At 36.3% G+C, this 13,819-nt stretch overlaps 1 protein-coding gene across 8 annotated transcripts in view; it reads left to right on the forward strand.

The window, feature by feature from the left end:
• The window catches only part of ZNF385D (zinc finger protein 385D), a 423,031-nt gene that overhangs the window by 221,816 nt on the left and 187,396 nt on the right, over positions 1 to 13,819 (forward strand). Inside the window, exon 1 of one of the 8 annotated variants that reach the window (XM_040064817.1) lies at positions 1,463 to 1,626. The exons of the other annotated variants lie outside the window; for them this stretch is intronic. Coding sequence (XP_039920751.1) covers positions 1,611 to 1,626 — 16 coding nt within the window. The 5' untranslated portion in view covers positions 1,463 to 1,610. Of the gene's footprint in view, positions 1 to 1,462; positions 1,627 to 13,819 lie in introns of those variants that run through there. 8 annotated transcript variants of the gene reach the window in all.

Consider the following 13,819-nt stretch of genomic DNA (forward strand, 5'->3'; position numbering starts at 1 on the left):
ATATTAACAGCTGAGCTATAAAAATGACTTTCAGTTTAAATCCAGGGTCCCCTATTGATTTCCAGCTTGATTTTTGCATGAATGCTCTATCTTTCTCTTATCAGCTTCATGCAGCTCTAGTTGGTTTGGCACTTTGTGATGTTCTTGACATTGTTCAAAGAGATGTTATGTTAAAGCTGAGCAGTTTTCTTGACCTGAAGTTTAAACAAGAATTTGACAGTCCTGGAATTCTATTTAAGACCCAGAAACATGCCTTTAAAAGTACATGGAAACTGTCTCTTTTATCAAGCATTTGAGAGAACTGAATGCTAGCTGTAATTATTTGGTGGCAAATATTAACTGGTCAATATTTTCAGAGGCACTGTTCAACTCAAAACCAAAAATAATTTATAGAGAAGATTTTTATGCTCATCTGAAATGTGTGGGATGCTTTTCTTCCCCCACCACCCTAGATTTTTTTTGTTTCACAGATATATGAGTTGATGTGGGTGCCTTTTAAGCACGATGGTATGAATAAACCTGCAGGTTTCACAGTCATTCTGTTGGGATTATCAAAATTCTGACAGGTTATATAAGGACTGGTGATGATTGGGGATGTTACAGATAGCAGAGAATGATTGATAAACCTCTTATTTTAGTCATAATTGAAGTGCTTTGCTCTGGTTCACTATAGAAATGTTGCAAGTCACAATTATTAGTTTGTGTTCTCTTTTTGTTGAGGATTATTGAACATTGTCAGAGTGACAGCTAAACCTGGCCCTGAACCGAAAACTAAAAATAGGAAAATACATCAAGAACAAGAAGATAGAAATCTTTAAGACATTTGAAATAGCAACATTGAGGAGTTTTCTGAGCAATAGACTGAGGAAATCACTGCAAATTGGAAAGAACTGGATTGTGCTGTAATGTCTCCTTTCTCTGCAATCACCGTTTTGAGGTGGTATTTGAATGCTCTATAGACTCCTATCTTATCCTTTGCTCCATGGTAACTTTTTCAGTTAGGAATTTACTGTTAGGAGAATAAGAGCTTTCACTGATCTATTTTCAGGTCTTGTAAATTATTGCCTTGTAAATACTTCACATTGAATAGAGCCGAAGCCTTCCATATTCATGGCTGCAAGATGTCAAATCAGAGGAAGACGTGTATACATTTTCATGGATTGTAAACAATGTTTTATACATATGTAGAGACAAAAAGCAAAAAGCTCTTGGGACCATAATAGTGATTTTTTTATTATTATTTTTTTTAATTTCCCTTGGAATTTAAAAGTAGATTGCCAGGACATTGAAAAAGGAGCCAGGAATTACTCACCTGAGTTAAGTATATGGAGAGTCTCACTTTGATGAGCAATTTGCTCTTAATTGGCTTGCAAAGGAGATTTTTGGGGGAGGGAGTAAGGTGTGGATAAAAGTAAGGTAAGAATTTCACAACTGTTTACAGCAATTTCTCACCATGCTGTAATCAGATACTGACCGATATCAAGAAATCTGATGCCCTGGTACAAATTGCACAATTTACAAAAGAAAATTATAACTATGTGCAGGTGAAGTGAACTTATCACAGTGCAAGCAGTTTCTTTTCTGTGAACAACAGCATAATCCATTGGGACATGCAAAATGCAAGTGGTAAGTTTTGGTTTTTATTTAGTTTACTTGGATATAATTTTTATTTATACCTGATAATATGACCAATCACCATACATAGGTGTGTATCTGTTCCTATATAGCAGCAAATATTTCGTAATAAAATATTATATTTTCTTGCTCTAATGGCAGCTGTTCATGTTTATGCTTTGGAGAATTTTGTTTATATCTATTTGCTAATTTATAAATAGGCACCTTAAATAAAGCACATAATTAGGGTTAATTCAAGTAACACTGGGTATAGGTAGTAGAGAATTCTTAAGTAGCTTTTGTGTCTTGTAGAAGAGGATCACATGGGTGGCACTCTTGGGGCAGTTACAGTCTCCAGAGCGTCTTTGCACAAATGAGCAGACTGGTTCCTTAATTGTGTAGAGAGCACGCGCAGAAAGAGTAGCACGCAGATGATCCTGCTCATTGTATCCCTGTTGCTAAGCAGAGAGGCTTTTGTACCAGTTGGAACATTTTCAGGCTCTGTGGCTGCGTTCCTAGCTGAGTTGCAATAATTAAATGTGAAAGCAGTGATTGCCAGCATTGCTTGCCAATTCCAGTTTTATAATAAGGGGCAAAAAACATCTGATCAGCCCCAGACAGAAACAGAGATTTGTTTGACCTGTAATTATGTGCCAAAAAATGGTGGTGTGAGTTTAAAGAGACAAAAAACGTAAATATCATCTGAAGGTATGGGCTGTTTTACTGTTCTGAGAGCAGATATTCCTTTTTGATAGGGAGTGCTCTGGAGGAAATTCCCTTTAAGTGTCTCTCTTTCTACTGGTAAGAGGTGGGTTGGTTTATTGTTTTGGTTTGGTTTGGTATTTTTAAACCTGTTTCAAGGCTCCTTTAGCTTTTCATTTTGCTTGGCACTGAGTGCATTCTTTTTATGCAAAAGATAAGTCTAGGTATTGTCTGTTATCTGCTGGTTTTCCAGTTCTTTTGTCTCATCAGCTTTTCCAGCCACCTTTTCTAAGGGCTGAATAACAAGAAAGACAGAACTGAACTTTTTGCTGCTTCTCAGTTGACAGCTGCAGAGATGGAGGAGTGACAATAATAAACTTTTAGAATTTATGTGAGTGAAAGTGGCCTATGCAGTCATTTTCTGTTCTTTTGAATGGACTCTGTGGAAGTAACTCAGGGCTACTGGTGATTCTTGGTGTTAAATCTTGGTGAAATGTCTGATAATATGATTGATACCACCCAGGGAATAAAATCAGGTCTCTTAAAAATGTGGAGCTGTTTGCTTTTTTCTTTTGCAAATTTATCAAAAAAGACAAATATGATTCTCCAAAATAAAAGGATTACCAGGAGGAAAAGAGATAATTAGGTGGACTTTATCTTACAAGGTTGTTATTAGAATTTTTATTTATGTATTTCTAAGTTTATGAAAATTTGACCTGTTTTTCCTATCTTTTGACCTGTTTTTCCTATCTTTTGACCTGTTTACAAGCTCTTTTTTCACAAGTAGATGACCAAGAAAGAAGTGAGACACCCTTTCTCCTTATTAACTCCTAATTCAGAGTAAGAAGTAGTTGGGATTTAAGTTTTTCCCATCAAGAAATAAGAATTGTCTTTCTGAAACTGGTGGCTTTGCAGAAATGGCTTTTCTTCCCACTGGAAAATAACTTTGCATTAAAATTTCCAGACAACTTTTGTGAATGTAGATAAATTTTCTTCTCCTATGGATAAGACAAAAAAGGAATCAAAGTTCAAGCCATAATTCAGCACTGGCACTGGAGACTTGCCTTGAAATACTAAACATTCTCAGTGTGAAAACCATGTTTTTCTCTATGTTTTCACAAGAGCCTATATAGAAGTCATTTGTGAGGTCTCTAATATCCACATTCCTTTTACAGGTCTAGTTTTGTAAGTTTTAGGGCAAATAGGAAAGAGTGAACTAAGTCTACAGTTGTCCTTCTTGTTCTAATTTTAGCTTTATTATTTGTATAGCTAGAATCATAAGGCTCTGATAGTTTGACAGACTGAGTCAAGTAAAATTTTTTGGGGGACTTGCATTGGGCATGGTAGTCAGGGAACAGACATCAAAACAATAGATGGTGACTCTGATGAACAGTTTAGGAAAAATTCCTACTTATTTTTCCTTTGTTTGGTAGTAAAGAAAACTCCTATTCAAACCTGCTATTTTGAATTTAGCAATAGCATTAAGTTTATTTCCTCTTAATAGCAAGCTAATTTTTCACCTGATTGATTTTTGCTGAACCATTACCTTTCAGCGGTAGCTGTCGTTGCCACAAATTCTGCTCATCTTAATTATGGCTTATATCAAGAATTACTTTTTTATCTTAGTTCAAGCTGCAAGTCACATTTTATCATGTAAGCAAAACAATTAAAAATGCGTAGAGAGGAAAAGCTGTGAATAATGTGCCTCTATAATTGGCTTACATAAGACAGAATGGTATATAATGCTGTCTCTAAATGTGTTGTCTCCCATCTTGCTGCTATTGTATTACCTCACTGTAGAGTAAATGTACAATGTGTCATTAATTATTTAGTTTTCTTTGTTTCTGGGCTAACATTCCCCTTCACAATAATTCCCCTTTATTTTTGAATTTTAGCTCTTGGTGCTCATTGGTGCTCATCCTGAGGTGGGAGCAAGGGCCTTGTCAGGGAGATGCTCAGGACGCCCCCCAGTCCTGGTGTTTTAGAAGAGAGCTCAACTGCACACAAACATCCTGCATGTGGGTCAGTGGTGCCCCAACAGAGTTACTGTGTGGTGAAAGCAGTAGCATTTTGCAATAGCTCCTCCATGGAGGCAGGTCCTGCCCTGACAAGAACTGCAATACAATCAAGTCTTGAATCTGAGGTATTTCATAACTTTAGTGGGAGGGGGGCTTTGGAAACTCACCTTGGGAAACAAATATTTGTGAAGTGTTCCTTCATAAATACATTCATGATGAATATTCATCTGCTGTACAGAGGAGTTTCTGACTAGGATTTGACTTGCATGCATGCACTAGGACAAATTTTCTACCACAGGCAATTACAATAATTTAAAGCAAGACATTATGAGAATAAAGAGTAGAACGAGCAGTTGTAGTTGCCTTAATAATTCTGCTTCATCTAAAAAATGTTTCATTTAATTTCCAAGAATATCTGCCATATTCAGATCTGATCTATTAGACCTATCAGTTTTTAAGGATAATTCTGGTTGGAAAGGACCTCAAGAGGTCTCTAGTCCAACATGTGTCTGAAGCAGAGAGAGGCTGAAAAGACAGGAAGCTGTGAGATCTGACTGGGTTGCTCAGGGCTTTTAGACCTCAAAAATCTCCAAGGATAAACACAACACATTTATTTTGAATATTTGTTGTCCTTAACTAAGGAAAACATTTAATCTTATGCTGAAACTGAATGAGGCATTGAGGTTATTGCAGGATGAGTCTGAGTAACTTTTCAGAAGCAGAGTAATAACTCCCAGCATGTGATTTCATCCTGGTGGAGGTGGGAGGCAGCTGAAGTCCCAGCAGAGAGGGGAGGGCTCCCTTGCTGCTATTGCAGGCATAAATGTGAACTGTAGGCATCTGTCATCAAAAAATAACTCATGTTGACACCAGTGTATTTTATTATGTTTTTGTTGTATTTTTGTATCAGTTCTCACTGGAATTTCTCTCCTTATTGTAAGCAGGAGTTAAACAGTGAAACATAATGGCAAGTGTTCATCTCAGTACAAATCTAAGTGAATTGTGGTACTTTCAGTACTTTCACAAAGTGAGATAGTGAAAATAAAGGATTTCCGGGGAAAAAAAACCCACAAAATTTCTATTGAGTTTTCCTTTTATGGTGACATGGCTTTGACTGGTCTGTCTCAACATCATGGAGATAAAAGTTTCCTGGGGATAGATAGCTATTTTTGCCAGAATGCTGCCAAATCTTTGCAGGAAATAGATTTGATTAGATTAGACTTCAGGTCCTTTTTTCCATCCCAGCTGTGCTTTCAGAGAAGTAATTATTCCGTTTGGCTATTACATAAGTTGTCAAAGTAAAAAGGAAGATTTTTCTGCCTTTAGGGAAACTGTGGCGTGGAGTGTTTGTGTTAACTCAAAATTTTCTTGCTTAATATTAACAGAACTCTAATCACCTTCCTCAAAGTCATGCCCTGTGGTGTGACTCCCATCCTACAAGTGGCTGTTCTGATCATCTGGTTTTAAATGCACACAGCTGTCACTGTGTGAAAGCTGGAGTTGTGGAAATGCACTTAGTCTTCCTCTGTTCCCATTCCTACACAGGTGTATTCTTCCCTAATTTATTAAATGTCATGGGAAGCTCTGGTCCGTGACATTCAGGGGGACAGTTTTGAGTTTCACAAGGGTTAGAAATGAGACAAAACTTGGCTATAGGCAAATGGATTGTTATTCCATTTCACTTTTCAATTATGGAGCAAGAAATCTAAATTTAAATGTGTTATCCTGTATGCGTAACTTTTGTTGACTCAACCAAATTTATGTATTATCTAGAGAAAATTGGAACTCATGCCTCCTGGACAATTAGCAAGATGTTATGCCGCCTTTTACTCCACATAAGTTTTTGTTCTTGAATCATTCACATGCTACTTAGAGTTGCAGTCTCTCACACCATTGTTGCTAATTGGTTACTAGTCAATGCTTACTTCTGGTTTTAGTTTTCCTTCCAGATTTCAGCCACATATGTTAAAAGAGAGCAAACTCTGTAAGCTCTAGTAGAATACACATGGATGAACTTGAATTGATGATGACATGAACTTGAATTGACTACAGACAAGAAGCCCTTGTGGTTAGATACTGGTATTTTAATCATCAATTTTAAAGTATTGAAATGTGAGTAATACTAAATAAAATGCTGAAGTATTATCTACAATGTCATTTTTCTCAAGGCTGTGTGGTATTACTTGTGCTATTTTGTCCTTGGCTATTTTCAATTGCACTTAGTGTTATGAACATGACCATATGATATTAAAGACACAAGTGACTTTTAAAAAGAGCTTATCTGTTACATTTTCAGGCAAGAAGATAAGAGTATGGGATTTCCACACTGATTCAATAAACTGACTCTCTCAGGATGGCAGGATAAGCAAACAGGGTCTGCTGTGTTTTCTCATAAACACCCTCTGTGTGAAGAACCTTTTTCAAATACCCAATCTAAACCTCCCCTGACAGAGCATCATGGCATTCTCTGTCATGGCATGGCCCTGTCACTAGCCTCCACAGAGAAGAGATCTGTACCCGCTACTCTGCTTCCACTTGTGAGGATGCTGTAGACAGCAATTAGGTCTGCCGTCAGTTTCCTCTTCTCCAAGCTGAACAAGGCAAGTGACCTAATCCAGTCATCATATGGCTTCTCCATAGCCTTCAGCATCTTTGTAGCCCTCCTTTTTGACCCTCTCTAATAGCCTTGTATCTTACATTGTGGTGCCCAAAACTGCACACAGGACTTGAGCTGAGACCATACCAATGCAAAGTAGAGTGGGACAATCACCTCCTTTGATTTGGTTAAGAGAGCAGTCTTGAGAGACAGAGAGAGTGACACTGGGGTAATTAATCATCATAAGCTTAACGTATTCAAAGTCAGCTTTATTTTGTCTTCATGATTTAATGAGATATGGGGAGTAACTACCAAAACAATAAATACTGAAAAATATTATGTGTATTTCCATAAGAATAGCTTTCCTGAGGTATGGCTGTAATTCCTGGTGTTCTTTATTTGTCTGTACTGCATGCAAAGCCTAATATATTCACTGAGTCAGGCCAGACAGGATATATAAATAGTGCTCCATCTCTGCCAACTACATTTGTAGCTTCGAGTGCTTTGCATTATTTATTTGAAAGTGTCTGTTCCTTAAACATTGTCTTTGACTGCATGATTTTAAAGTAACAGGAGGTCTACAAGTTGGAGTGCATTTAGTGAAAAGTGAAAGCTCCTTCCTATGAATTTTGAGCTGCAACAATAGGAAACAGTGTCAGAAATGGTACTGAATCAAGTTCTGTAGGAAAGTGGTAATTGAGTCTTCTAAACAAATGACATGGCTGTCTGTGCTTCCAGTTCATTTCTCACCACTGTCATTTGTATAGTGAGCATCTAACATGTTTATGCCATCCTTGGTTGTTTAGGAAATAAAAAGGACTCATAAGAGAAGGATTGACATCTAATATTTGTAAATTAAACACATGTTTCTGTATTTTGAAAAAAAAAAAATGCCTTGAACATGTAATATAGATTATTCCATGTGTTATCTAATGAGAGGCTCCAGAAGATTATTTGAGACCTCGATTTTGAAAGTCTTGCAGATTCTCTAAGTTGGGTTTTGTGGGATTTATATTTTTATTAGCTTTCTTAAGGAGTCCTGCCAGAATGTCAAGACCTGATAAAAAGTCTCTCTGGATCCTACACTGATCCTGATAGAAAGAGGAATGTCTAGTGGTGGTTCTTGATTCTCGTATGACTTTTACATTAGTTGGATAATAGTTGTCAAAATCACTACACTAGAGTAGGAAATGTGAAATGCTTCCATGAAAGGTTCCCTAAAATTCCTATGGTCTGGGTTTTATTGAGATTTCATGACTGTTGATACTTTTTACAAGCATAAAGGGTAAGAACACTTTTACTTAAACAAGTAAGTATTTTTACAATGCTCTCAGTATTTCACTGAGACCATTCAGAGGAAAGGTCATGATCCTTAGTTACACAAGTTATGGACATCAGAACCTATGAGAAAAGCTCATTGTTTCCTCAGAAGAATTACTTAGTATTAGTTTGAAGTAATGAAAAAGTCCTGTAAATTTAATTTAAAAATAATTGTGTTTAAAAATGCTTGGAAAGCCTTTCTAGTTGTTTCATAACGGAAAAGTTAAATGTTTTGTTTTGAAGTGTCAGAATGTTTTTTAACTCAATTGTAGTGATTTATTTTGCTATTTTGAAAGCAATTTCCATTTTACATTAAAATGAAATGGGGTTTTGGAGGATTTTAATGGTTTGTTTGTTTGGAGTTTTTTGGTGGGTTTGGGTTTTTTTTTTGTTTGTTTGTCTGTTGTTTTTTGTTGTTGTTTGTTTGGGGTTTTTTGTTTGTTTGTTTGTTTTTTACATTTTAAAGTGGTTTTTGTCATTTAGAAGTCATACTGTATGGAAAACAAAATCTTATTCCTAGCAAAACAGGTAGATCATTATGCTATAGAAATATGGTGAATACAAGAAAGGGACAAGCTTTTCAAATTGTACATGTACAAGTCTTTATCTTTCTATATTTATTTTATGTGAGTTTATGGTGTAAGGATAGTCCTTCCTAAAATACAGTAGGGTACTTCTTTATTGATAATATTTAACACTTGTACAAGATAGAGCAAATTCAGAGTACTCCTATATCACTTAATTGAATTGCTCTTTATTAAATAAATGTAGTAAAATGCAATTTCTAGCAATGCCAAGGCGATCACAGATGTGGGGGGGTAAAGAGGAAGGCTTAGGAGAAAATAATAGAGTGGCAAATAATTTCTGAGTGCAATATTATTGAAATTGTTGGGCTAATTACTTTCCAAATAGGACAATATTAATCAATAGGAGCAATATAGCTTGAGAATGGAGGAAAATATGATTAAAATTTTAGGTACTATTTTCTATGTAAAGTTACCCTTTTGTTTTAAGTCCTGTTATTTCAGCCAAAGAAATCCTTATTACAGGATTTATACTGGAAAACTTCAGTGTTATGAGAGTGCTGACCTGAGATTACTGGGCTTCCTGGAATATCCAATCTAAATAATTATCCAACGATTATACTAGCTGTATTTCAAATATTATTTTATCTGGAATTGAAAATAGGATAATGAAGTTACTTTGTCTCAAATCATTGATGTAGCATAATTCAAGTTCACTAAGCTTCCATGACTTTTAAAACCAAGTTTTATAGTGCTGCTATAATATGGTTACAAAATGAAGGTGTCATTGGCCTGAGTTGCATTGGAAGTGGATATTTTATTCTGGTTACATTTTGAGATGTAAGTCTATCCACTTTTGCATTAATGACATTTTTGTTTCATTTCTTATCTTCAGTATATGTGCATATGATGTGTAACACTACTTGAAAATAGTTGTAAGTTACTACAGAAATTAAAGACTTCACATTGATTCAATAGGAAAAACACCCAGAATTTGGAATCTTCCCTGGGGTCCTGTCCTATTCTCATTTAGATTGACAGATACCTTCCTCTTTCTCTCTGTTAAAAATAGGCTCAGGGTCACAATAAAAATTTGAGAATACTGAAGGGCTTTTCTCTTCTCTTTAAAATTACTTCCACAGCACCTTAAAATGTCCTTGATGTTTAAGTGATTCTTCTGTGCAGATGAGAAGTGCTGCTCCTAATAGCTGATAGTTTGATAAAAAAGAGCAAGTTACCATTCAGTTGTAACACACCAAATAGAGACAGATTCTGTTTCCATTTTTAATGTTAAGAAAATCTCCATAGATATCCAAAGACAGGTGACAAGTTAAGGAACAAGAAGGAAAGAAATATAAGAGTAAATAAGCCATGGAACCTAATATCAGGGTCCCAGATGTCGCACACTGATGACTATTTTGTGGCCTAAATAATAAAATGATTTTTTTTCTCCCAACTGGATTGTGGGGTGAGTAATATATGTAAGACTTGTTATTATGTCTGTTTGTTGATTTTTTATTTATTTATTTATTTATTTATTTTTTATTTCCTCTCTCTCCATTCTGCTTCATGGTAGTTTAAGCCCTAGGGGTGCTTTGAATATCTTGTGGAAATAGTGTCTCCAGCTACCATTAGAGAAAAGCAAATTTCAAACTCTGCATTCCTAACATTAACCTAAATGAAGCTCAGAAAAGGTGGTCATCAAGTTAATTGATTCAATGCATACCATACAAAAATTTCCTCATACAAACCAAATTATCAGACTTGAAGGTATCAAGTAATGGCAACATTTAAATGTCCTTTGGTCCTTTGTGAAGGTATAGAGAAAAAAAAAAAAAAAAAAAAAAAAAGGGAAATTATTTTACATATTAGAAGTCATCTTGTACTTTTGCTCCTCTCTGGAAGTAGCAATTCTCTATGAAGTTGCTTGTTTCCTGAAGATGAGGGTGTATTGGGCTTGTGTGGAGAGGGTGGAGAGTAGAGGGATTGTTTCTCTGAGAAGCTGCTACAAGCTTACCCTGTTTTCAGTAGACAAAAATTTCACACGAGGGAAAACTGGTCAGGAGCAACTGTAGCCAGAGAGAGGACTGAGAACGTGTGAGAGAAACAGCTCTGCAGACATCAAGGTCAGTGAAGAAGAAAGGGAAGGAGATGCTCCCAGACACAGGAGCAGGGATTCACCTACAACTTGTGGTGAGGAGTGTGAGGAGTCCTCCCCCTGAGGAGGCAGGAGTGGCAGAGATAAGGTGTGCTGACCTGACCACAGCTGCCATTCCCTCTCCCTGTGTGCCACTGGGGGTGGAGGAGGGTAGAGAAAGTTTGGAGTAAAGTTAAGCCTAAGAGCGTGTTTTATGATTTGGTTTTATTTCTCATTATCCTATTCTGGTTGGATTGGTAATAAATTAAATTAATTTCACTGACTGAAGTCTGTTTCATCCATAAGAGTATCTGGTGAGTGATCTCTCCCTGTCCTTATCTTGACCCACCAGCCTTTCACTGTATTTTCTCTCCATATCTAGCTGAGGAGGGGAGTGATAGAGCAGCTTTGGTGGCAGCTGCCATCCTGCCACAGTGGGTAAGTCAAGCCCTTCTGATCATGCCTTGAATCATTGTAGGGAATTTCTGTACTCAAAGTTGGGGGTAATGTCAAAGCACAGCATGTCTAGCTTTGTTATCCCTAACATACAATTTAGGGAAGAGCAACAGGGGACATAAGGAGAGGTTAGCTGGGATAAGAAATAAATTATAACTGTGAAGAAACTATAGAAAATCCTGTATCTCTTTCCTACTGAGCAAAGGAGATAGAGTAATGGTGATGCAAGTCCTCTCATTGCAAGTTTTTTTTCTATAGCGTGTCTGGTTCATTTAATTTTAAAGCTATCAAAGGGATGAAGCTTCAGCTTGTAGCAGACTTTCCTCAGGGCTTGATAAATCCATCCTCAAGCTAATTCTTGCAGCTTGGTGGAAAGCATATTGCTCAGGTTCTTGTGGTTTTTCAGTCCACAGTGCTCTGCCTCTTGGGAAACAAGTAGATCCAGTTAATGTGACTTGCATTTGTCAGCTGAGCAGTCTTCATTTTTCACACTAATAGAGTTTTATGGGTTAAAAATCCAGATACATTGAGTTCAAGCAAAGCAGAAGTTTACAGCCTTGATCAGCAAATTTGGAAAAATCTGTGACATGAAGAAGTATATAAATAATCAGGTTAGCCTTAATATTTTTTCCTGAGGTGAAATAGTTTCCTTTACATTGCTTAGGATTGTTGAGGCAAATCTTGGTGCCTTAGACCCAGTGCAGCAATACTGCTGGTAGACAGCCCTTTGTGGGATGCTAGACCTCACAGTGGGAGCCTGAAGCCACTTGTGTGAGGGAGGTGCTCACCCTGTCCCATGCTGCTCGGAGCAGCAGGCATAGTAAGCATTTTCCATCAATTTACAAGGGATGAGGGTTCCCCTGCCTTCACCTTTTTGCACTTTTACTCTGTCTTGTGTTGCTTATCAGAGGATGCACAACATTTCCCTTTTGCTGACTTCTCTCAGGTTATTACTGTGCCTGTTTAGTCCATTTCTCTGGTTTCAGTGGCTTCCCTCTTCTCGGCTTTTCAAGACTGCTATCAGTCTTCTAAAATCAATAAGAGGATCGATTGTACAACTGTTCTCTTAATTTTACAGTCTGTACCCCATCCAAAGCTTTCCATAGAAATTGTGTGGTATATGAATAACCCAGGCATCAAACTTGTCATTAATTGTGCAGTTAAGGTCCATAATATTTGTTAGTTGCATACCTGTATCCATTTATATGAAACACTGATTTTTGTAATCTAAGGGGCCAGTTTCTGGTGCCATTACTCACCTTGCCTTGTGTCTCTTAATGTTGAGAGCTAACACAATAGATCTGAGTAACATGCCAGAATTTAGTTTAACAATAAATAGTCTATATAAATGTGATAAAGTAATCAACTTTTAGTTTTCATAAGTCATAATATCTAGAGAAAACTCCTTTTCAATGCCTCGAGTGCAGCAGTTTCAAGTATAGCCCATGGAGTCAGGGCAACAACTCACCTGCAGTCTGAGGATCAAAATACGCAGATTAATATTCTTTTTCAAGCTGACCCTTTCACACAGAGATACTCCTTTAGCAATTAATTAATGTTATGCATTTTCTCTCTGTTCATATTTGAAATTCATTCTGTAATAGAGGCTAGATTGTGATCCATATGTGCTTTATTCTTCTGTTTCATAGAGGTTTATTAAATCCATTCCTGATGTTCTTGAAGCATTGAGGCATTTGCTGTTTTGGGCTTGTCGCTAAATGCCAGGTAGTTTGGAAAGGCAGAAGTTAAGAAAGGAGTTTATCCAAATGCTAGAGAAGATAATACATGCTAATGCATCTAATGAAATTGTGGGTCATTACCTGTGTACATTTGAGGATAATCACTCTTATTTTTTTTTTTTTTTTTTTTTTTTTTCCTTTAAAAAATGCAAAACTCAGTTAAAAGTTCTGCTTGTTGGAAATGCAAAAGTAATAGTACATGGAGTTTAATTTACATTTTACAGTTGCTCTTGGAGGTAATTTTAAAAGTATAAACTAAGTAAACAAAACTTTATTTGAAAAAAAAAAAAAAAGAAAAATTATATTATTTCCTGATAATGAATGTCAGCAAAGCATAGTCTGATTCCTTGTGATAGGGATAAATATATTTACACTAATGTGCTTAAAAGGCAACTATTAGTTTTTAATGAATCTAAGAGATTTACTTTTTTAGCAGAGCTACTAAAATAATAATCATACATAAAGGAGTACTTCACACAAGCTCAGGAAATTATATTCAGAGATTTAGCTAGGGAATTTGGTTCTGGTTTGAAAGATAACGTTCATTTCTACGTGCAAGAAATTGTTTAGTTCATTAGCATACTTTTATTCTGCAGACACTGAAAAGCTTTAATGCCCCCCAAATTACTTAGATATAACTTAGTTTTATGAGTTATCAAGCACTAAAGATATAAATAGCCTTATTATTCTCTGGTAGCTGATGCAATACTGTT

The sequence above is a fragment of the Hirundo rustica genome, chromosome 1, assembly GCF_015227805.2.
Source record: "Hirundo rustica isolate bHirRus1 chromosome 1, bHirRus1.pri.v3, whole genome shotgun sequence".
NCBI classification, from domain to species: domain Eukaryota; kingdom Metazoa; phylum Chordata; class Aves; order Passeriformes; family Hirundinidae; genus Hirundo; species Hirundo rustica.